Consider the following 22,718-nt stretch of genomic DNA (forward strand, 5'->3'; position numbering starts at 1 on the left):
AGTCTCTTGCATAGTCTCCAAATCAAGATTTACTTCATTGCATCAAATTCCAGGTCTACAACTGCTTCCAGAAAAAGGTTCCTGCCTTGAGACTTTTATCGAGCGGGCTGATGCCATAGTCAGGGATGACACCAAGCTGTGCAAGCGAAGTCAAATAAAGCAGGCTGACTTGAAAGAAAGACGAACGAGGTTGTATCCCAGTTTAGGATAGATCAATTCAGCGGGGCTCCCGGTCTCGGTATCGAGCGTCTGATGGTGAGGTTAGATAATAATAAAACTCTGCTCAAATGTGTACTAGGAGGGTTTGTCCAAGCACTTTGGCATCCGCTTCGAGTTTTGCCATCAACCTTGTCGCGATGTCTCTGGAGGGAAAACGTCAACGTGAGCAAGTCATTGAGCAGGCTGGGTGTAGTCACGCACAGACGCCGAAACGATGGCGAGACAAGGAGTTTCTCCACGACACCGCGGAAAGGGCCCGTCTCCCATCTTGGGCGGTACAGAATGACATAGCCAGCCAAAGACGGGCTTTGTGAGCCAGGTGTTGTCACGAATGCGAGAAATATGATACGACTGCCGGTCCTTGTGTCCTCTACCATCCCTGCCCACCATTTCACCATCCTTTGTCGGTCTAATGGAGGAGAGAAAGTCGCGATGGTGTTGGAGGTCTGAATGCACGCGATGTGGATATCAACAATAGCCGGGATGAGTGATAGGTGCTCTGGAAGAGCAGGGTCGAGTGTAGTGAGTGTTATGACTGGCTTGGATTCTGGGATCGACATGAGAGGAGTATCGCGTCGTTTTGGCTTTATAAGCTGACGGTAAGATGCACGTGGTCGCGCCGCAGTTGTTATCAGTCGAGTCATTTCAAAGTGTCCGAGCTGGGGAGGTTCTCATCGAGGACCGTCGAGGCCAGGATACAATTGTTGTTAATAGACTCATACGTACACCTCGCTCATCTTCGCGACAAGCTCCTCCCATCGACTGGCTTCTACCAACATCAATCGACCACGAACATCCAATCCAAACGACTCCGCATCTCGAGTCTCTGCAGATGTCGAGAACGGATAAGTTATTGAATGCAATGCATACTTTGAATGGTCAGGTGTGGCTCAAGGCGCGGGGCAAGATGCTACCTCTTGAATCGTCGTGTCCTCTGGGTGGAACGAATATACGCCGTCCATAGGCCGTGCCTGCATTGCAGGTTGCTGTGGCTTTGCCTTTTTAGGCTTTTTCGACTTGTGTGATGGTGCGCGATTGGCGAGCGCCTCTTCCTCCGCATCAGAAAGATGGTATGCTCGAGACACGAAGAGAAGGTGGGTAAATGCGAATGGTTGGGACTGGCAATATTGTCAAGTTAATTTAAATGGAACAAATATTCAACACACACCTCTGACAATGCCGATTTGAGCTCCTCTGACAACATGCGGTACATGGGCGGTATCGTTTGCACCGGCATATTGATAAGTCGCTCGCAAAGTATCAACCCGACGTGGGTATTTGACCCCGCGAAAATCCTTCTTAACTCTGCGTTGAAGGTCTGGTCCGGCGCCGTTTTGTCGAGAAAATACGAGGCAAGAGCTGCGATTGACGAATGATTTTGGTGGATGTGCATATTCAGCACAGTCAAAAGGGCGTATGGATCGCTTTCTTCCCCGTCTGTTTTTATCGTCGTTCCGATAGACGATTGAGAAAGGACGAGCTCTACAAGTGCAGAGAGGTCAAACTGCTCTGCGTCTGTCTGGAAGAGTTGGGTAAAGAGCCGTTTGAATGCATGATAGTCGATTTTAGGGTTGGGATCAAAGAACTCGAAGTCGACGTCGACAAAGGAGACGTCGGATGAGTCCGAATCTGAACCGCTAGCGTTGGGATTGGAAGAATCTTGTTGTTGTTTGCGCTTGGACATGTCACCAACTGATCGAGGTCACACGTCACATTTGATCCGTTTTCTCATCTTGGGCTTTTGCATCTCTTTTTTTTGGTGCAACCGTCAACGGCCACCAGTTATCCGGCCCGATAGCTGACTCCACTGCATCTCAGCATGACCTCCTGTATCTCTCCCGAACCATTGTTGCTCCCCACAGGCTTCTTTTAAGAACCTACCCGTGGCCTCGCCGGTCTTGTGGTTAGAACGCGGCTTTCTTTTGGGTCCCATGGTCCACGCTATACCTCTTTAAAGGAAGGTCACCAACGGCTCGCTTCTGTAATGGAAACGCTACCTGGTTTACTTCTCGGATTCGGGGTTGCTCTCATCTTTGTCCACTGTGCGAAGAGCGCATTGCAGAAGGCGTCAAATCTTCCTTATCCACCTGGACCTCGTCCACTTCCTATCTTAGGCAATATTCGCCAGGCTCCAGCATCTTTCCCGTGGCTCACATATCAAGAATGGGCACGTCAATATGGCAAGTTAAACATTACAGTTGCCACACTTCCCTTGAATTCTCTTTCAAAGGCCCGATCGTTCATTTCCAGGCGTTCAATAACCACACCATCATCATTAATTCAGCAACAGTGGCCAACGACTTGTTGGAGAAACGTTCTCAAATCTATGTCAGATTACATGAATTGCATTCTTTTGACACTCAATTAATCCTCATCAGAGCGACCGCCCTCAAATTCCTATGACCACAATGTTAGGCATCGTTCATATTATTCCGCTCAGATTTTTGACAAGGCCGTAGGATGGGATGGGATTTCGCGCTTGGATTCATACCATATGGTTCGAGATGGAGGCAATACCGACGAATTCTGCATCAATACCTCCGTCGTGAGGCGTCCTTGGATTATCGAGCTATCGAGTTGAAGAAAATTCATGACATGCTTCGCCTTTTTCTCGTCAGCCCTACCGATTTTTACGCTCACATTCGCAGGTACGTTTGTCGCAGCAGCTTCTACAGGCTCTCATCGTACAATGCAAGTCTTGCTGCCGCAATTATCATGTCGACTGTTTACAACTACGACATCAAGCCAACAAACGACCCATTCGTAGACTTGGCTGAGGCATCATTACAACGCCTTGGGGCATCGGTATTTCCTGGTGCTATGTTCGTTAATTTGCTCCCTTGGCTTCGTCACTTCCCGGGTTGGCTTCCCGGGTTTGGGTTCCAAGCCTTTTGTGCAGGTGCGAATAGCGATTTATAAGCATATTATCTCACTCTTCTCACTCAAGTTCAGACACGAGAGTTTTGACCCAACGAATGACTCGAGATCCCTACGTGTATGCTCAACAGAACATGGTGCGTTGCACTCAATTTTTTTATCAGAGTTAAGTTGTTATTATCAGCTTGAAGGGCGAGACACTTCATCCATGGTCGCAAAGATTCTTGCATCTGGAAAAGCACAGGGCGACTCAAAGATTATAGCAGAAGTGGCGGGTGTTGCCTTTGCTGGTATGTATGACGATCCGATTACCAACTGTTCATCGCCCATTGAGCATCGTCAGCTGGAGCCGATACGGTACCCGTCCTAGGTTGCCATGCTCCCCGTGTCTAAATTTCTCTGTGTTCAGACGGTGTCAGCTGTTACCACCTTTATTCTCGCAATGGCCACCAATCCCGATATTCAAAGAAAGGCTCAAGTAGAAATCGATAATGTTGTTGGGTCACATCGACTGCCCGATTTCTCCGACAGAGAAGAGCTGCCATATATCGAGGCTGTCTATCGTGAAGTCCTTCGATGGAGACCTGTTTCGTCCTTTCGGTTCCTAAGAGATTGCTTGCTGCTTACTAGTCTCCAGGTCTTACCGTTGAGCCTTTTTCATGGGACCACACAGAATGACGTTTAAAACGGCTATCTCATTCCAAAGGGTCAGAGCTCCATGCCCAACTACAAGGTTATAACTTTTCTGCAGGGGCCACGGTCATTCCGAATATTTGGTTTGCTCGAACTCGTTGTTGTCGTGGATGGAGATAATACTCTTTTTAGGGCCATGTGTCACGATGAATCGATATATCCCGAGCCCGACAAATTCAAGCCGGAGAGATTCCTTTCCGACAACGGAAAAGTGACGAGTGATCCTCGAATGAATATCATGGCGTTTGGGTATGCAACACTTATTCTCCGAGCTCTTTGTTGCGTTGCCAATGCGCTTGTAGGCACGGTCGTCGTGTCTGCGTAGGCCAACATCTCGCCGACGACTCTGTTTGGGCTTCAATCGTCTCTATCCTCTCTGTATTCAACATTGCCAAAGCACGTGACTCTTCCGGGAAGGAGATCGATATTCCTGGCGGGTATAGTGACTTGTTGATCAGGTATGCTGCGATTGACTTTGTTTCCCTCATTTCATTGTGCTGTCCAGTCACCCCGAACCATTCGATTGTGCAATCACGCCGCGGTCTTCGAAAACGCAGACGTTGATTGAGGATACGGCGAACAGAGATTACTCAGATACTGTGCGAAGTTGACTGTAGCAGAACTTGATGGAAGCCGGAACTTGGAGAAAAATTGAGGGTACTAGTAGCAAGGGGTCACGGTTGAAGTTTGAATCCTTAGGCTCGATTAGTATTTTTGCATGCTTAAAAAAAAGCTACAATTAACTGAAGGAGGACCAAGCTGTTCGATTGGCGCAAAAGGTCAACGAAGAAGGTAGGTACTTTGTCGTGGCTAACCCTAACCCCATATTGATCAGTCAGTCACGGTCAGTCACGGCCTGAGTTTGCCTACATACTGTTTGCCTTCCTCCAATTACTTACAGACAGGCCGACATAATACAGCGAATGCACATCATACCTCAACAGACTACACTACATCAAAGAATCAATGAGGGGATATGTCGTTCTCAGCCAACCAAGCTCTGACCGCACGCTTGACCTCACCAATCTGCCCTTTCTTCAGACCTGCCTCGGACAAGTCCTGTTCTGACACTCCGAACAACCCTCCAGCCGTTTCATAGCCTTGCTCCTGGAGGAGGTGTTCGATTCTCTCACTAAGAGAGTAGCGTGCGCAAAATGCTTCAAGGCTCATGGCTGGGAGACGAGCTGAAGCACCTGAACGAGGGCTTCCGATGGTCGAGGGAGGGGAGTAATCAGACGCTGGTGTCCCATACTCAGAGACCGAAGGACTGCGGTCACTGTCTCCGATCCAAACACCTTCTCCGGTACCCCCATCGCCTCCATTTGCGCTTCCCGTCCCACCATTTCCTCCAGTCCCACCTTTTCCCATATCAATGTTGGTAATCACGCTCGGGTCAATCTCTCACCAGTGATTTCTCTGAAACGACTCTCCTCTCGAATACGAACACCTTGCCCAGTTCCGCCACGACCTCCGAGTGCGCCGTTTCCACCGTTGCCTCCGATTCCCCCTATAGAACGGTCAACCTCATCCATCCCCGATTTTGCGGCCTCACCTGAAATTTTGGAACCTGGCATTCCAGGGCGGCTTGGAGGAGAAGAACTCCGACTCAAGTTGTCTTCTTCATAAGCACTGATCTGGTTCTGGCCGCGCACCCAGGCATCTGTACCTCCATGAAATCCATTATTGAAACCTGCTATACCCCCCGTGCCAAATCCGATACCCCCTACCAAAGCAATGAGTTGAATCAAGGGGCAAACAACGAAACAACCAGAAATTCCGGCTCCAAATCTCCCGTTGCCCATTGCGTTCGAGTTTTGGCGGTATGCTCCCTGACGTCTTCCACCAGCGTCGCCGTTATAGCTGGACGGCAGTCAGATTAATGTGGTAGTAGTTGGAAGGAGACCTGCTCAAAGCTGCGAAGGACGCCGCCAGTGGTGTAGCCGACGTCACGAATTCCACGCTGGGTCATGCCGCACAAGTCGTCGCTGGCCTGTCGAATGGGATGGGGGACGAACCCGCCGAATCCCGACACGTCCAATGCCTGGTTGGCGGTGTGATGGACAGTCTGGAGGGTGCCGACTGTGAGGTCAGCAACCCCTTCAGCGAGTGCTCCGAATAGGCCGAAGGTCATCGTCTCTGTCAATGCTGGGTCGTCAGTATATGGGCTGCTGGTATTCTTTTTATACATGGTCGAGCATGGGCCCCGGCATGTTTCTGCGTGTCAGTGGGCCACCTTCCCAGCAACCCTCTAACCCTGACTGCGGTCTCTGGATGCACTAGCAGATAGTAAACATAGTGCACCTCGCCTTAGCGGAGGAACTACCCGGTATGTGGCACCAGCTCTAGCTATCCGTGGGTTGTTACAATGGCGCAGAATGACTTGCCAAGTGTTGGTTGGCACTTCTCAGTTTCAATGGTGCCGAGTTTCAAAGTCAGAACGGGGAGAACTCAAGATCTAGATGCAAACAAATGCGCAATCAACGAAACGGAGTTCAAGTTCATTGTACAGATGTTGACGATTACAGTCCGAGTTCCGGCATGCAAGCCTCGTTCAACCATTCTTTTCGGCTGTGCCTTCAATCAATGCTATCGCTATTTCTGAGCGCGGAGTAATGGAGCACTCGAATGGCTCGGAGTGACTAGGATTAATAATCAGCGATAAGATGCGATAAGATTAGATAAACAGACATGATCAAGCCATCAGAGAACTGAAAAGGGATTTCGATTTCATTGCCAGAGGCATCCTTGGCTTTGCCAAAGTTGTATACGGTGAGAAGAGATGCCATCGCAATCCAGACGGAGTCTTCTGCTAGGTGGCGGCCAACACAGGAACGACGACCATGTCTATAGGAAGATGTAACAGAATGGTCAGCTGAAGAAGAGGCATACCCAAATGCGAGAGGGTTCAGTAGAGGGTCGGTAGTGACTCTTCCGTCCTCTGTGAGAAATCTTTCTGGCTTGAACTTTTCAGGTTCCGGGTAGATAGCCTCGTCTTGGCACATGGCCCTGTTGCATTGTTATCAGCGCAAAGAGGTTCACAAGTCAATACAAGCAGACCAGAGGTTGGGAACAATCGAAGTTCCTGGAATATGTCAGCAGAGACGTTAAACAAGGTGAAGGGGGTCAGACCTTTGGGTATGAAATAACCTTCGTAGATATCGTCCTCCGTTGTCTTACGACTGGGGCTCAAGGGCACCAACTGAACAAGTGTCAGAAAGCCTACATGTCCGAGTAGCAAAAAAAAACATCACCGGCATCCAGCGCAGCACTTCCCGACAAAGAGCCTCGACATATGGGAGTTGTGCTTTATCCGAGAATTCCGGTAATCTGTGAGAACCGAGAACAGCGTCGATCTCTGCTTGTGCTTTCTTTTGGACCTCGGGATGCGTGGCCATCAGCAGGACGAAAGAGGCCATTGTTGCGAAGGTCTGCCAAAGTGTGGTATTGGAATGCGCTTTCTGATTTCGCGCAACAACGCACCGTATCCGCACCCGCTAAAACGAATGTATTCAAGTCGAGCATCGTGTAACACAGTTGTACTCACCACCATACGCAAGACCAGCAACATCTTTCTGTAGTTGGACTTCCGTCTTGCCGGATTCAATCATCTTCGCAACCATAGACGTCGAGTCATGCTCCTCAATCTGATAAATCGCATTAGTCAGCCAAATTGGCCAGCACAAATCCACGCAAACACGAACCAGCTGTTTTTTGGCAAATTCGTACGGCTCGTCTCGCATCTTTGCTGTGATCAACCGGGTGTCTGGATGCTGATTTAACGGTATACTCTGCGAGAAAATAGGCCTACCAGCACAGAATTGTTGAAATCCAAAGCCGGGAAGCCATCCAGGGAAGTGGCGGAGCCAAGGGAACATATTGACTGGAATAGCAGCAGGGATAGTGCCCTGTCCCATCCGGTGCATCGCATCTTGGGCCAAGGACACGAAAGGATCTCCGACCGGCGCAATGTCATAACCATACACAGTCGCCATGATGATTGCGGCAGCATAACTTGTACATATTCAGCATGAGTTACGGGTCAAAAATCGGGCCTACGTTTGAAGGTGGACATAGAAGTCCTTCGGATGAGAGAGAAAAATACGAAGCAAATCATGTGATTTCTTCACTTGAACAGGGTGGTATGCGGGCACGGCTGCGAGGCGCAGAAATTGGTGCATTAGTCGTCGGTGTTGCCTCCAGTTGTCGCCATATCTCATGAATGCAAAATTGAATTCCCAACCCATTCTAAGTGTTTAGTCACTAATGCAAAGCTGCACAGACTGGGAAACTGACAAATTAAGCATCGGATAGTCAGGGCGATCGCTCTAAGTAGCATTGCGTGAGCTTTGAAACGGAAGGGGAATGGCATATATACATATATTCGGGACCGCTTCTCGAAGAGGTCGTCAGCGATCTTTGCAGAGTTGACGATTATAAGGTGGTCATTGTACGCTCGAAAATGAATCATCGGTCCTACAAGTGGTTTAGGGTAAGAGTGTTGTGGGTATATTTCGCGTACCGTATTGACGACCCCATTCTCGGTAAGTGAGCCACGGAAAAGTTGTAGGAATTTGTCGAATATTGCCAATGATGGGCAGCGGTCGAGGCCCTGGTGGATAGGGCAAGGTGGTCGGATTCTTGCGCCAAGCTCGAGAAACCTGATTTGCGTAATAGACGAGGATTAAGCCTGCGGTCAGGTAGACGGTCAGCGAGCCGATATATGGGAAGTCCATTGACATGCTCGACCGCACCGTTATCTTGACGTGTCTTTAAACGAGCCCCAAAGCTTGAAAGAGGTAATACTTCTCTGGTGTTGAATCATGGCATTGACGGGGATGCGAACCAAGGCAAGGATTTCATAGGTCCATCAAGACGACTATAGGACACGAGAAGCTTCTTCCAATCCAAACCGCAATGTCTCCGCCGAGAGGGTGAGAGGTATCACTCCCAAGCTGGAGAGACAAGAGGGTGCTAACGCGCAGGATGTCAACGACTGTGAAAGCCGAATGGAGTGGTTATTCGTAGTCGACACAAAGTTGACATCATGCCAATGTGCAACCTCTTAGAGGTTGCATGTACGATGAAATGTTGGGAGGATGCGCGACCACGGATGAAGTAAGAATCAGATGTGAAGAGCGTCGACATTACATAAGTCGTTTTTTCTTAGTGATCAACTACAATACTCTGAGTACTCAAGCCTCACGACTAAAATGTCACGGTAAAAACATCCTTCAAAGTAACCTTTCCCCACTGCAGTCGGCACCCCATGCGTATGAGCAAGATGGAGACTTGATAATACAACTAGTTTCTCCAACTGAATGCATGTGTCAACTCCAAATAAGTGAACGGGCAGGAAGGCACGTACATCTTCACCGTCCGATCTCGACCACCACTGACGATCTTGTCCGCCACAAAATCCACACAATATACTTCATCTGTGTGTCCCGGAAGATCGTTGTTGAGCTTGTACGTCTTGAGGTTCCACGTCTGTTTGGAAGAATGATCAGACTAGGGACCACAGCTGAGGAGACGGACCTTGACAGTACTATCCTTCCCACAACTGACGACCGCTCGCCCGTCTGCACTCCAGGCTACGCGATAAACCGCGCCAACATGACCACGCAATGTAGCAACGTATTTTCCCGTCCTGCCCTCCCAGAGACGCACCGAAGAATCGAACGATGCTGAGGCTGCATGACGACCATCTGGAGAGAACGAGACGTGGGACACCTGGAGGGAGTGCCCAACAAGGCGTGCAGTAGGTTTTGTTTTAGTTGATGGGCCAGAGTTGGCTGGCGGTAGATGAACGACAGAGGTGGGGAAGGGTGACCAGAGGAAAAGTGTGTGGTCATCTGACCCAGATATGAGCAGCTCTGGGGTGTTGGTGAGGACGGCGGTATATCGAGCTAATGCTAATTTTTGGGCTGAAAAAAAAAGAGGTGAATAATGGCGGGAGAACAAATATACCACTAACCTTCTTCATCGGAAGCAGGTTTCTTTCCAGTGTGGTCGAACGGTCCAGTTCGGAGAACAAAGTCGGTATTTAGGGCAAGCGTGGTCACCCAGTGGGCATGATCCTTTAAAATGTGAAGTTGACGGCCCTTGGAAAAAATGAGAGATGCAATAAGTGACACAAGTTTTTATGTACCGTTTGGGCATCCCATATCCTGACGGTCCTGTCGCTGCTGGCCGTGTACAGAACGCCTTGACCCACACCACCCCATTTGACAACATTGACGCTCGCGGTGTGTCCTCCCAATGTGAACTCGGCCCGTCGTGTCTGAATAGACCAGACACGCACACTGCCATCTTTTGAAGAGGAAGCAAGCCGCGGAGAAGTTGGATTTCTGTCTGCGCTCAAATTAATGTGAACGGAGAACAAAGGACGTACAGATGTATTGGCTCCCAGCAGAGTGACATGATCCACTTCGAATGACCTTTCAAGGCGTCTCCGGATTGTTTTCCGGTCTTGGGATCCCATATAATGACCTTGAGACAGATAAGGGCTGCTCTGGAGTAGGGAAGGAAAAACGGACATGTCCATCATGACCTCCCGTCGCCAGTTTCCTCTCCATCGCTTCCCACTCAACACATAAAACCCACCCTTTGTGGCCAGTAAGGGTATGCGATGGAAGTTCTGTATCCAAGTTCCATAGCCGAGCAGTAGTGTCGCCTGCACCAGTTGCAAGGAGCGTTCCAGTCGGAGAGAATGAAGCACAAAGAATTGGTGATGCATGGCCAGATAATGTCGATGAGCATCGCGTTGGTGGTCGAACTCGAAAGACGCTTTGTGGCGCGCAATGCACGACGAATACATCTTCATCGGTGAAGTGCTGGGAGTTGAGTGGGTGGGCAAGAATGTCCGCGTGAATGGATGCTCCGATTGGTATCCGAGTTTTATCTTTGCTTGCTGTCGATTCGGGGAGCAGGACGTGGAAGGCAAACGGAACTGGGTCGTCCTAGAACTAAATCAGACTTGTCTTTCGTAGCAGAGTATAGACAGCAATGACCTCTGGTTTTAGCTTGTTCAACAGCCCTTCCATCGCTTCACGCGAGAGATCAGCAGGAATACTGACTGCTGGTGCCAAAACTTCGCCATTATCTTCAGAGACAAATTGTACGATTACATTGGGCTTCGGGGCGTCGGTGGGGATTGATGGAGTGGGAGGAGTGATGCCATGGTAGAGTTTCTGGCGTTTGGGAGGCGGGAGGAGAGTCGCCATGGTCTGAGGAAAAAAGTTGGCCAAGCGGTGCCGAAAAAGGAAGGTGGAACTTGCCTTTGCCCAACATGTCTTCATCCCACCTCACATTTCCAACGTTCGTTTCTGGAGACGATGCACCCGAGGCTGGCAGCAGCAAGATCCCGGAGCCCACAACCCGACTATACGTGGGGAACCTGCATCCCAGCGTTGACGAGTGAGTTGTTTCTCAAATCTGTTGGCGAGTGTGTTACAATTGCCATCAGATATACTTTGCTACAAATATTCACGAAACATGGACGAGTTAGCAAGTTCGACTTCCTGTTCCATAAAAGCGGAGCGTTGAAAGGGAAGCCGCGTGGGTATGCATTCGTTGAATACGGAGATAAGGATGTAAGTCCCACCACTATGCTGCTTCTTTCCAGAGCTCATCATGTTTTTGCTTCCTCTCTGGATTTCTTCTGCTTCATCTATCTCCGCCATCTTATAGTGCTATCTAGGAAGCAGACAAGGCGCGAATAGCGCTCCACGATAAATTGTTGCGTGGTCGGAAATTGGTCGTAACTTTTGCCCAGTATGCCCCTGTCGATTCTGGGAAACCACGCAAGGTCATGGCAGAATCGGGTCGTCCAACAACATTGAGCATGATTAAAAGAAGCACAGGAAGGTGAGTTAATAATTTCTATAGAAAGGGACCTCTGTTGAGTGTGTTCAGAACGGAGGACAAGATTGCGATGATGGAAGCCAAGCTGCGACAAATGGCCAAAGAAGAATCAACAACAGGACTGCTCCCACACGCGTCCCTCCCACCAAAACCACTTCCTTCAGACATACCGATGGGTGACCCTCAACCAACGCGAAGACAGTCCACCGCGTTACCAAGTTTACCACTATCTAATGCGGCTGCTGATACGGCTTCTCTCGTCAAAACAATGAATAGTAAAACCAAGCCGCGGAAAGCAGGTGTCTTGGCGGGAGTCAAGCTGGGAAAGCCTAGGGTGTCGAGGCTAGAATAGATTTCTGTGTAGTGACGTAGTTGTGACCGGAGTTTCCTTCTTCTCTCATTTGCCATCGCTGGATACGATGTCCACGCCAAAAGATGACGGGGGCAACCTGTCGTCGACACCGACGCCATCCAGCCATATCCATCGTAACCATAGCTCCCAATGGTCGGCCTCCGAAACACCAAGTCACCACAACCAAGGCACTTCCTATTTTAATGCCCAACCGTCCCCTCGACCCACACCGATTCTTGTCCGCAGCTCATCTGCTCACTCAATGCGTCGAGGGCCGCGAAGCACCAGCGTTAGTAGCTCTCATGTGACTACCCGTGGTTTTCGTGACGATGCTTTGAGCGAGGCTGACGAAGACAACGACAACGAGACACCTTCTGATGACGAGGAACATGTTATACGTCGAGGAAATAGATCAGGAAAGCAAGCGGCCACGGATCCCCCCACTCAAGGTGATGAAGAGAGCGCTGTAGACGATGAAGACCCCATCACTCTTCGGGATCGTCAGTCACTCATTAATGTTGAGCACCCATTCGGACTGCCCATCTGGAAGCCGGCGTTATACAAGAAGAGTCGTTCGGTCACTCGTTACGCCGACCAGGCACTTCATGCCGTCCCAACCGCCCCTGGCGAGCATCACATTAAATTTGGCAACATATGTTGGGTCCTGGTGTTTGGATGGTGGCTTTCTGGCGTATGCATGGTCGTCTCCGGCCTGCTGCGGTTCATACCACAAGGCGGTGCTCGATATTCAACTCTGGTTTACGGTCTGGGCTGGTATTTGTTCTGGCCATTTGGCAAATATGTGGAGGGTGAAGCTGACGAGGACGACGATGAAATCCTAGCGGAGGACGAAGAATCTGCCATTCCCCGTGATGCGAGCTCAGCGACGGACGAAGGAACCATTCGAGGTGTCCCACTCTCGGAAGCCCCAACAATCATGCCGCAACATGTTCAAACCGTATCATGGAATCCTGTTGTCGAAGAGCGCAGCTCCCTTTTGCAACGAATCCCTCCTCCATCTCGCTCATATGGTGCAACCGCTATTTCGACTTCATCCTCTGCGAGTTCAATTGGCGCCGCCAAGATCCCTACCCCTTCAAGCGACGTGCTCGGTCGTATATGCTTTTGGCTGGCGTTTATTTGTATCATCGCTCCCCTAATGCTTTTCGTTTGTCTGCTCTGTTGGGCCTTTGTGGTCACGATCCCAATGGCCAAACTCAACTGGGCTTTGATCAAATATATCTGCGGCCAACCAACCACCTTACGTTTCTGCGCAGCTCCCCCTGCAGTCGTCATATCGTCTCCTCATCCCGAAGCTGAAGCCAGTAGCGAGCCCCTTCCGCCACAATTCTCCGTCAAGCATCATCGTCTTGCCGAAGGGCAGGCGTCTCCTGGCGAGAGTGCGACCATTTTGCTTTGCATTTACGACGCTACAGGCTCACAATATTACAAATATACCGTTGGGGGTGTTAACATTCTCTTCGTCAACCTCGTCCCCGTGGTTTTCTTTGTCATATTCGATGGCTTCTTCCTCCTATCCATCGTCGAACATCGCGAGCACACTGGACAACATATACCTTGGTTGCTTTCCCTTGTGGCTGGACGGGGACTCATATTCGTGCTTGCGCTGCTGAGCGTTATCCCACTCAGTTACTTCATTGGAATGGCTGTCGCGAGTATCTCTGCCCAGAGTAGCATTGGTATGGGTGCAGTCATCAATGCAACATTTGGTAGCATTATCGAGATCATCCTCTACGGGCTCATGCTCAAGGAGGCCAAGGGCCATCTTGTGGAGGGTTCGATTGTAGGAAGCTTGCTTGCGGGTGTGCTGCTTATGCCTGGAATGAGTATGTGCAGTAGTGCTTTGAGAAGGAAAGAACAGAAGTTTAACGCCAAAAGTGCTGGTGTCACCAGCATGATGTTGATCATGGCAATTATTGGCACACTCACACCGACACTGTTTTATCAGACATACGGAAATGTGAGTCATCCTTTTTTTCCTCTTTTGTTTGACATTGATTGACGAAAAAATGCAGTTCCAACTTATTTGCAAAGGTTGTCCAGCTAGCCCGAGAACGGGCGATATGCCATGGATCTGCGACTCTTGCTATTACAAGCACCCTGATCCCGTAAACGACCCCTTCTACCAATCAACCGTCAAGAGTTTGATGTATTTCTGTGCCGCCATCCTGCTTTTCGTGCGTCATTGCATTATCCATGTTCAGGTTTCTTAGTTGATGTCTAGTCTTATCTCATCGGTCTCTGGTTCTCTCTCCGCACGCACGCTTCACAAATCTGGCAAAATCCGCAACAGCTTCTTAACCCGTTAGAGTTGCCGATTCACAATCAACGTCCTTTCTCGCTTTATCACCGGCTTGTCCAGCCCACGCCAGGAGGGACTGGAAGGTTACAGCACAAGACCAGTGTACGGAGCGAGCGTTCACAGACCCCAGTCCCACATCCAACCCTTGCTATCCATCAACCGTCGTCTTCGACGACAACCATTCCAAGCAGCCCAACAATTCCACGACGTGTCTCCTACGCTCCGCCTGGATTCTCTCCGGTTCTCGAAAGCGTAGATCATGCGGTCAAGGGTGTACAAGGTCTACAGCCGTTACCGGACACCATGTCGACTGATGACTTTACGCGTGCTGTCGCTGTCGCGACTGTAAGCGCTTTGAGACATCAGCAAATGCACGGAGCTTCTCCGGCCCGGGCACGTGCCTCGGGAGGAGAAGGAGGCGATGGGGCAGCGGCCCACGGAGGTGGCCATGGTGGCCACGAAGCGCCCAGTTGGAGTCGGACAACCAGTGCTAGCGTGTTGTTAGTCTGTACCGCATTGTATGCTGCTATTGCTGGTAAGTTTCTCTTATTTTCTTTTGGTCTGCAGGATTCTGACAAGGGTATAGAAATTCTTGTTGATGTCGTTGATGTCATCCTTGAGGGCTCTGGGTTAGATGAAAAATTCCTGGGTGTCACTCTCTTCGCCCTGGTACCAAATACGACGGAGTTCATGAACGCTATGTCGTTTGCGCTCAACGGAAACATCGCATTGAGGTTCGTGTTGTTGTTATTTTGCTTCGTGCATTCTTACCAAGCTGCTACAGCATGGAAATCGGCTCAGCATATGCCTTGCAAGTCTGTCTCCTCCAAATTCCTGCCATGGTTGCATTTTCGGCATGGTATGCTCCAGAAAAGATGGGCGAAGTCGCCACCACTTTCACGTCCGTTGCTGTATTTCCTTTTGGGGTTCGTTGACGTGAATGCTTCCTCAGGCTAATTTTCCCTCGCTGGGATGTTGTCGCCATCATCCTCTCCATGTTCCTCATGACCTATACCTACATTGAGGCCAAGAGCAATTACCACCGAGGCAGCATCTTGATTCTAAGGTTTACACCCTTTCCTATTTGCAAATTGGAACTCATAGTTATCTAGTTACCTTGTTCTTACCTCGGGTTTCTTTTTCGCCCCAAGCGACGATGAAGTTGCTGTCGGTGGTCACGCGTCTGACTTTGCCTCGAGTAATGTGCGAGAGTTCTCGGCGCTGACGGTCTGGCAGACCGTTCGGTGGTACATCTCCCGACTGTGGTAAACTTCGACTAGCCTTTGTGAAAGCTGAGTTATCATTATCGTGTTTTCTGCATACTGCCATACCATATGTGCATCCCTGAAAGGACAGTTCGCTGTAAATAGCTTATCCTCTCATATCCATTCCATTCGCCTCTCATTCACGACCCCAAGCAAATACTTTACGACCCATTTACGACCACCCACCCATTGGCACTTGTTGCTACTTAGAGTATAACTCGTCATGTCTTTCATGATAATAATTAGTGTTGTTGTTGTTTTCAAAGTCCCTGAGGACTTTATCGCCATTGACTATGGGAATCTCGACTTCAGTAGCGGTACTCACTCTCAGAAACATTGTCAACTAACGCGGTTGAAGCTAATTTTTAGGCTGTTCATCTTATCTAATCAGCTTCTTGAATCATTTGGTTCTTGCGACAGCCATTTGGATAACGTCCCAACGTAGAAATCGCCTATTGGTAGCTGTTTTGTGCAATATGCGTGCGTATCTGCATCTAGTATGCTACTCTGGTCTAGGATGGCAGATGCTAACTAGTGGAAGGCTGTGGTACCTTCGCAGGTCCTAGGAATCCTTAGTTAGCATCTGCCATCCTAGACCATAGTCTGTAGCAATCAAGGAAACAAGCCGAAGCATCGAAGTTGTTTCAAAAATAGGACCGAGTACTTATTTTTCCCCACCTCCGAGTCCCTGAAATTTTACTGCGGGGCGGAAGAAGCGCCAAGTGACGAGGTGTGACGTATGATTGTCGCAACTTGAATACGACCAGCAAAGGGCTGTCCGGGCGTTGTCTCGCAAGTTCTCCACCTCCGACTCCACCCCTTTTGCTTCGTGACCACCATGGTCATCGCTCGCAAGCACCCCAAACTCAAACGCGCGCTGCGCCTTGGTTTCAGTGGCCGCAACGGAACGAATTCACTCTCTCCTCGACCTGGAGAGCAACCAATCGTCTATCTCCGTGTACAAGTCGCCGCAGCCAACGACCTCATTGCAAAAGACAAGAACGGACTGAGTGACCCGTTAGCTTTCCTTGCACCACGAATTTCGCCTCCTTACCCAGTGTAGCTATGTCATCGTCACTCTCCAACGGACGCGACAGCACACATCCGTCGCTAAGAAGACACTCAATCCTGTCTTCAAAGACGCCACTTGGGACTTTCCTATCTATCTTAGTACTGCTGACACGCTCGGCGCTCTCGAATTAGTGCTTTGGGACAAAGACGTTATCCGCAAAGACTACCTTGGTGAAGCTTGTTTACCAGTGGACAACTGGTTCGATACGCGACCAAAATCATGGGACGACCCTGGCAATGTCGTACGTGAAGCTATCCAGACTAGGCATCTCCGCAAGCTGATGCTTATATTACAAGCCATTCACGGTCCCTCTGGTGTCCACACGGTTAGGAACACCGGCCCAGGGAACCATCAGGCTTCGAGTTGGGTTTGTGGCCCCTCCACCACCAACAGCGCGTGCTCCAAATCAGGCAGCTATTGACTTTGATGCTCTCTACCGTAACCTCGTCAAGACTGGTCGTTCATCGCTCGTGTCTGCACCTCCGGTATGTGGCTGTTCATGTCAGAAGAGCTTCTCATCCGAGCCGTCTGTAGACTGAAGGCGTGGGCACTCTTCGTTCTCATCTCACCGGCCCAGAATTCGAGGACGACGGCGGTCTCTCCTCGGCTTCTGAATCGTCTTCATCGGACGAAGAGGACGCTTTATCCGAGTGTGATTTTGAAGACGAAGCAGCCTCGCCTGAAACTCCAGTCATCCCACCCTCTACTTCTCGTTTGCAAGCCTTGTATCAGCCGCCTACAACCTTGTCTCCGCCAACACCCTCTCCTGATCCAGTCGCCAATGTCAAGACTCCCACCGGTCCAAGTCCAATGACAACACCGACCCCTTCATCGGCACTCAACACCACTGATTCAACTCCGTCACCGCCCTCGGACTCCACTCCTGGAGACAAGAAATCAAGACCCAGTTTCATCGCGTTGCCCAACCCGCGTAAATTCTTGACTCGTTCGCGACCTCCGACTCCTGGGGAGGATCCGACTTCGAAGGAGAAACGTAAAATGTTTCGACGTAGTTGGAGTGGAACAGGGACTCCAGGCGACGAGAGCAAAGAGAGTAAAAATACCGAGAATCAGAAGGGCAAGCCACGTCGAAGACCCAAACCTCAACGTGCATACTCACTTGGCCCAGAGGCCGCGAACGGCCATCCGAACGACATTGTCGGGATTGTCATGCTCGAAATTGCTGGTGCGAGTGATCTTCCTCGACTTAAAAACAGTTAGTTGTCTTTCTTGTCACCGACTTCTTGGCTCATCGCTCCGGTTACAGTGACCCGAACTTCTTTCGACATGGACCCTTTTGTCGTCATCTCTTTTTGGGAAGAAGGTTTTCCGGACCCGCGTAATTCGACACTCACTGAATCCTGTGTGGGACGAAAAACTTCTGTTCCATGTCCGTAGATATGAGCTGGGCTACAAGGTATCGTCATTATCCTTATAATTCACGCTCAAGCCTAAGCATCTTCAGGTCCGCCTCAGTGTTCTCGACTGGGACAAACTCAGCTCCAATGATTATATTGGCGAAGCTTTGTTCAATGTCAGCGAGCTGGTGGCGGATGCCCCACAACCACTACCGGCATCGTCACCGGTCGACATTCCGTTGTATCCGGAAAGTGAAGGTGGGAACCATCCCATGAAAAATTTCAAGCTCAAACTGGAGATCGGCAACGGTAATGGTGGTGGGGCGGTTTGGGAGACCAGGCACAGCCCTGTGATCACTTTCCGGTATAACCTCCGAATTTTTTTCCGTGATATATTGCTCATTACTTTGCCCAGCGCCAAGTACCAGCCTTACTCCTTGCTCCGCCAACGTTTTTGGCGCCAATATCTCCAACAATATGATGCTGATGACACGGCGACCTTGTCTCATGTCGAGATCACCAGTATGCTTGACTCCCTTGGGTCAACTCTGAGCCCAAGCACTATCGATGGTTTCTTTACCCGTTTTGGAAAAGACCCCAGACAAGAAGACCTCACCATGGAGGAGGCGATCATCTGCCTCGAGTTGGAGGTGTGCAGACCAGAAAACGAGCGAAAACGAGTTGATGATGGAAATGGTGGGCTCAACATTGGCAGTGGATTAGGTACAAGCATCAATCCAACCCCCGCACCTGGAAGTGGAGCCGAGCTCAAACTGGCTGAGCTTGACTTCGCAGGCCCGGCGTTGGACATCGACTTCGTCACGGGCGAGGCAAAGGGATATGTTACGGAACCCTCAGAAATGGCCTTGCTGCACCCAATCTCTTCAGACTCTAGTCCGCGACTTGAGCCACCGCATTCGCGCCAACCCACCTCTGAATCATCTTCTGACGCTGATCTGGAAGAGGAATCATCCAGTTCTTCGCTTTCAGCATCACAATCTGCGCCGAGCACTCCCGTGGTGATCGCATCATCGCCGACTGTTCCGGCCGTTGCGCCACCCGCTACTAACAAGAAATCTCGATTCCGACGTCCACGATATCGCAAAGCGCAGTCTTCAGTAACCACGGCTTCGCAGATAGCATCCGTCTCGTCGCCAACCAGCACCGGGAGTGAAGAGTCGTTTGAGCGCCTTATCAACATCAAGAACTGTCCATTGTGTCATCGCCCCCGACTTACCTCCAAGGCTGAGCTAGATATCATCACTCACATCGCTGTATGCGCAAGTCAGGACTGGAGCACCGTGGATCGTATCGTTGTGGGGAATTTCGTGACAGCAAGTCAAGCACAACGAAAGTGGTATACCAAGGTCATCGGGAAGATTTCTAGCGGCGATTATCGTCTTGGTGCAGTACGTCTTAATTTTTCTCCTGTTGCCCGGCATTAACGGGGAATTTATAGAATTCGGCTAATATCATCGTTCAAAACCGTCTGTAAGTTGTAGACCATCCTCTGGACCCGACTTACCCAACTTCCTAGAACTGGTCAGCTCGAGGAGGAGAAGATGCAGGTCTATGTAAGATTAGGCATTCGTCTTCTCTACAAGGTGCACAAGATTTGAGTCGCTTCTGTCTGCCACTGATGCTCTTGTTAGGGAATGAAGAGTCGCATGGAAGGCGGTCGAGGTTAGTAAAAGGGTGATCACATGAATGTGTCTAATTGTTTTCTCTCAGCACGACGTCTTCTCAAATCCATGTCTATCAAACAAGGCCTCAAATACGACTCTCCTGTGTCTGCCCGCGACATCCCTGCTTTCATTGAATTCCACCAACTGAACATCAACGAGATTCGCGATCCTTTGTCCTCTTACAGTTTGTCACCATTTATGATCTCGTTGGTTTCTAACCAAAACTTATCGTAGAAACATTCAACCAGTTCTTCTATCGCAAACTTAAACCAGATGCGCGGCCTGTTGAAACACCCGACGATCCGTATCGGCTAGTCAGTGCTGCAGACTGTCGGTTCATGGCCTTCGAGTCTGTCACGGAGGCCACGCGACTTTGGATCAAGGGACGCGAATTTACAGTGGCTCGACTACTTGGCGACGCATATAAGCACGAAGCTGAACGCTACAACAATGGGGCTCTGGCTATCTTTAGGCTTGCTCCCCAGGACTACCACAGGTTCCACTCGCCTGTCGATGGAACGATTGGGAACATGACATATATTGCGGGAGAGTATTATACCGTGAACGTGAGGCTTGCTTATTATTGTCCTTATGTCCGACGCAATTCTGACGGATTTACCCAGCCTCAAGCCATCCGAACAGCTCTTGATGTTTACGGCGAGAATGCACGCAAGATTGTGCCGATCGACAGTCCCCAGTTTGGTCGTGTTATGGCTGTGTGCGTTGGCGCCATGATGGTGGGGTCGATCGAAACTACCGTCAAGGAGGGCGAGGCTGTCAAGCGGGGACAGGAATTCGGGTACTTTGCCTTTGGTGGCTCGACGATCGTTGTTCTGTTTGAGAAGGGGGTCTTGGAGTGGGATGAAGATCTGCTTGTTAACGGGCGTGCATCGCTGGAGACCCTTGTGCGGGTTGGAATGGGCATCGGACGTGGATCGAGGAAACTGCGAGGAAGCGCGTAACACCAAGCAGTAAAAAGCGGAGACAACTTATCTAAGTGGCTGCTATTGTACTAATACTACTAGTCATAAAGCATAGTAGAGCAGGAATTTATTCTGATATCTTTTACAACAGACGGATGGACCATTATCTGTCCTCCAACTTACACGCTTGCGCCCACAAACCACTCACTTCGTCCCGCAACTTCTTGTACGCTTCTGCATCTTTGGAAAGTCTAAGCTTTATGTGCAAATGATATAATTTGACTTGCCTCCGTGGCGATCCTCATTGTACCGCTGCGAGAATATATAGCCATTGCGACATTTGATTCCGACAACGAATGAGCGACCGTCAAGCGCGACGGTGCGGAGGGCGGGATAGCGCGTGACCATACCGTGGCAGAGCGCTGGGAGATCGACAGGCGGATGCTGGAGACGCCTGTAGAACGTCGCATCCGTGGAGAAGAATGGCCAGAACAAGGAGAGTGTGCGCAGGGTGGGCGGCAGTAGAGGACTGAGGGTTAGTGCGGCAAGAAAGTCAGTTGCCTGCGAGAGGTAACAGTGTGGTTAGTTAGTTGATTGGTAGATAAATAGTAGTGATAGAACTGACAACAGAGGATTGGAACGCGTCTTCATCCTCCTCCCATTCAAAGATATAGCGGTGCTGGCCAAGTTCGAGATGCCTCAATGCGGGGAAGCATCTCCAGACTGGTCCAAGAGCTGCGGGCTCGATGGCATCCATGCAGATCGAGAGAGACAACAGGGAGGGCAGGGTGTTGTTGCTAACGAGTGCGAGGAAGTCGGCTGCGTTGAGTTGGGTAAGACACCTTAGATACGTCAGTTGCGTGGTCGATGTATGACGGACTGCTGTGTCCAAAATAAATGGCAGGTCGAAGTCAAGCTTCTGCAGCATGCCAAGCCGGAGGAGAGTCAGAAATGCTGCTGAAATATGTGCTTCATGTTCATCATCCACACGGCCCAGGAGTGCGAGATGTATTGTGTTGGGAAACTTGGGCAGAAGGACTGGGAGATCGAGGGAAGTTTCCTCCAAAATAAACACTGTGAGCTGGCGAACAATGGGGAATATGGGGAGCTTGTGTGCCAGTGGGTAGAGGGCCTCGGAGCATTGGATCGTGAGATTGCGGAGCCTCGATGGAATGAGGAATGGCAAAAGTGACTGTATACTGTCCGGGTCGGTGCTGGCTAACTGGAGGTTGACTGTGTGGAGTGTCGGCGTATAGCTAGATTCAACCGTGAACGGCGTTGGGAGTGGCAAATACCGAGTTGAAATATGGAGCCGGGTCAGGCGCGGTAGGCAGTGATATATCCGCGACAAGTCCTCGCTGCTGAGTATCGTGTTCAAAGCGGAGAAGGAGACGAGGCCGGTAAAGCACGCGATGCGCTCGAAGAACATCTTCAGCAACGAAAACACGCTAGTGTCTGTCTCCGCTTGAACACAGTCGGTTTCCCTGGATGGATTCCATGGCTGAACAGTGCAGGAGCGGACTAGAGGCGCAACACGTGCCGACGTCCACCCGTCCAGCCTCTCAATGGCAGACTGTGGCTCGTGAAGTAGATAATATGCAAATCTACCGGTGTCGTCGCGAGGTCGCGACGCGTTGAATCCATATGGGTGAAATTCGAAGTGGGCAAACAGCAGCGGTCGTGTTAGTTCAGCAAAGGTCTGATTGGTTGCCGCTATAGCAGGCAAGGAATCCCGAGGGAGTTCTCCGATGATTTTGAGCCACAGTTCCGGCGGAGTTGAGTTGGCCATGGTGGACAGAGTTAAGAGGGGACCAGGTTTCGCCATGCGGACTAGCTAATCAGGCAATCGGCGCCGCCATCGTCAGCTCGTCTGTAAGCTTTTCATATGCGGCGGGCCCTCATAGTGCCGATCCCGGAGGCATGATCGGAGCACCGTCAGAGGAAAATTGCGCTGAGAGAGTTGTGAGTCTAGATCTGAGAGAGAGAGAAAAAACTGAAAATGATTACATATGATCACATGACAGGTGCGCGACGCGTTGATGGCTGTTGATGGTTCCAGACTACGCCTGCATTGTGCAACCAGCAAGA

At 50.3% G+C, this 22,718-nt stretch overlaps 8 protein-coding genes across 8 annotated transcripts; 4 read left to right on the top strand and 4 right to left on the bottom strand.

Annotated features, from left to right (window-relative positions):
• Positions 1-55: 55 nt before the first annotated feature.
• Positions 56-1,903, bottom strand: MIND_00874600 (N-acetyltransferase domain-containing protein; the record flags this gene model as incomplete). Its single annotated transcript, XM_037365405.1, has 7 exons — positions 56-136; positions 187-249; positions 296-362; positions 421-878; positions 942-1,088; positions 1,134-1,337; positions 1,388-1,903. 7 exons carry the CDS (start codon positions 1,901-1,903, stop codon positions 56-58), a joined length of 1,536 nt encoding a protein of 511 aa, XP_037218647.1.
• Positions 1,904-2,203: 300 nt separating this feature from the next.
• Positions 2,204-4,400, top strand: MIND_00874700 (O-methylsterigmatocystin oxidoreductase; the record flags this gene model as incomplete). Its single annotated transcript, XM_037365406.1, has 12 exons — positions 2,204-2,390; positions 2,450-2,547; positions 2,598-2,629; positions 2,679-2,867; positions 2,916-3,118; positions 3,172-3,233; positions 3,281-3,386; positions 3,440-3,453; positions 3,506-3,733; positions 3,803-4,038; positions 4,092-4,247; positions 4,295-4,400. 12 exons carry the CDS (start codon positions 2,204-2,206, stop codon positions 4,398-4,400), a joined length of 1,617 nt encoding a protein of 538 aa, XP_037218648.1.
• Positions 4,401-4,752: 352 nt separating this feature from the next.
• MIND_00874800 (uncharacterized protein) lies at positions 4,753-5,591 on the bottom strand (the record flags this gene model as incomplete). The annotated part of the gene is made up of 4 exons (XM_037365407.1): positions 4,753-5,147; positions 5,195-5,296; positions 5,342-5,512; positions 5,558-5,591. 4 exons carry the CDS (start codon positions 5,589-5,591, stop codon positions 4,753-4,755), a joined length of 702 nt encoding a protein of 233 aa, XP_037218649.1.
• Positions 5,592-6,340: 749 nt separating this feature from the next.
• On the bottom strand, positions 6,341-8,528 carry MIND_00874900 (Cytochrome P450; the record flags this gene model as incomplete). Its single annotated transcript, XM_037365408.1, has 14 exons — positions 6,341-6,428; positions 6,478-6,633; positions 6,679-6,795; positions 6,847-6,871; positions 6,919-6,988; positions 7,041-7,217; positions 7,270-7,283; positions 7,334-7,433; positions 7,491-7,552; positions 7,598-7,800; positions 7,846-8,034; positions 8,083-8,114; positions 8,165-8,262; positions 8,309-8,528. The coding sequence occupies 14 exons, from the start codon at positions 8,526-8,528 to the stop codon at positions 6,341-6,343; spliced, it is 1,551 nt and encodes a 516-aa protein (XP_037218650.1).
• A 562-nt stretch (positions 8,529-9,090) lies between these two features.
• Positions 9,091-11,087, bottom strand: MIND_00875000 (WD repeat protein; the record flags this gene model as incomplete). Its single annotated transcript, XM_037365409.1, has 9 exons — positions 9,091-9,103; positions 9,155-9,276; positions 9,325-9,713; positions 9,764-9,890; positions 9,938-10,136; positions 10,181-10,278; positions 10,326-10,748; positions 10,800-11,015; positions 11,067-11,087. The coding sequence occupies 9 exons, from the start codon at positions 11,085-11,087 to the stop codon at positions 9,091-9,093; spliced, it is 1,608 nt and encodes a 535-aa protein (XP_037218651.1).
• MIND_00875100 (Single-stranded nucleic acid binding protein) lies at positions 11,078-12,004 on the top strand (the record flags this gene model as incomplete). Its single annotated transcript, XM_037365410.1, has 4 exons — positions 11,078-11,205; positions 11,255-11,423; positions 11,489-11,655; positions 11,704-12,004. 4 exons carry the CDS (start codon positions 11,078-11,080, stop codon positions 12,002-12,004), a joined length of 765 nt encoding a protein of 254 aa, XP_037218652.1.
• A 67-nt stretch (positions 12,005-12,071) lies between these two features.
• On the top strand, positions 12,072-15,596 carry MIND_00875200 (uncharacterized protein; the record flags this gene model as incomplete). The annotated part of the gene is made up of 7 exons (XM_037365411.1): positions 12,072-13,985; positions 14,041-14,202; positions 14,250-14,862; positions 14,914-15,061; positions 15,112-15,228; positions 15,280-15,393; positions 15,440-15,596. 7 exons carry the CDS (start codon positions 12,072-12,074, stop codon positions 15,594-15,596), a joined length of 3,225 nt encoding a protein of 1,074 aa, XP_037218653.1.
• Positions 15,597-16,430: 834 nt separating this feature from the next.
• On the top strand, positions 16,431-20,669 carry MIND_00875300 (Phosphatidylserine decarboxylase proenzyme 2; the record flags this gene model as incomplete). The annotated part of the gene is made up of 13 exons (XM_037365412.1): positions 16,431-16,609; positions 16,656-16,905; positions 16,961-17,149; positions 17,199-17,880; positions 17,932-18,029; positions 18,130-18,386; positions 18,438-19,431; positions 19,482-19,513; positions 19,560-19,626; positions 19,675-19,705; positions 19,754-19,891; positions 19,942-20,273; positions 20,331-20,669. The coding sequence occupies 13 exons, from the start codon at positions 16,431-16,433 to the stop codon at positions 20,667-20,669; spliced, it is 3,588 nt and encodes a 1,195-aa protein (XP_037218654.1).
• Positions 20,670-22,718: the final 2,049 nt, after the last annotated feature.

This window comes from Mycena indigotica, assembly GCF_014461135.1.
Source record: "Mycena indigotica strain 171206Taipei chromosome Unknown Mind.scaff0007, whole genome shotgun sequence".
Taxonomy (NCBI): domain Eukaryota; kingdom Fungi; phylum Basidiomycota; class Agaricomycetes; order Agaricales; family Mycenaceae; genus Mycena; species Mycena indigotica.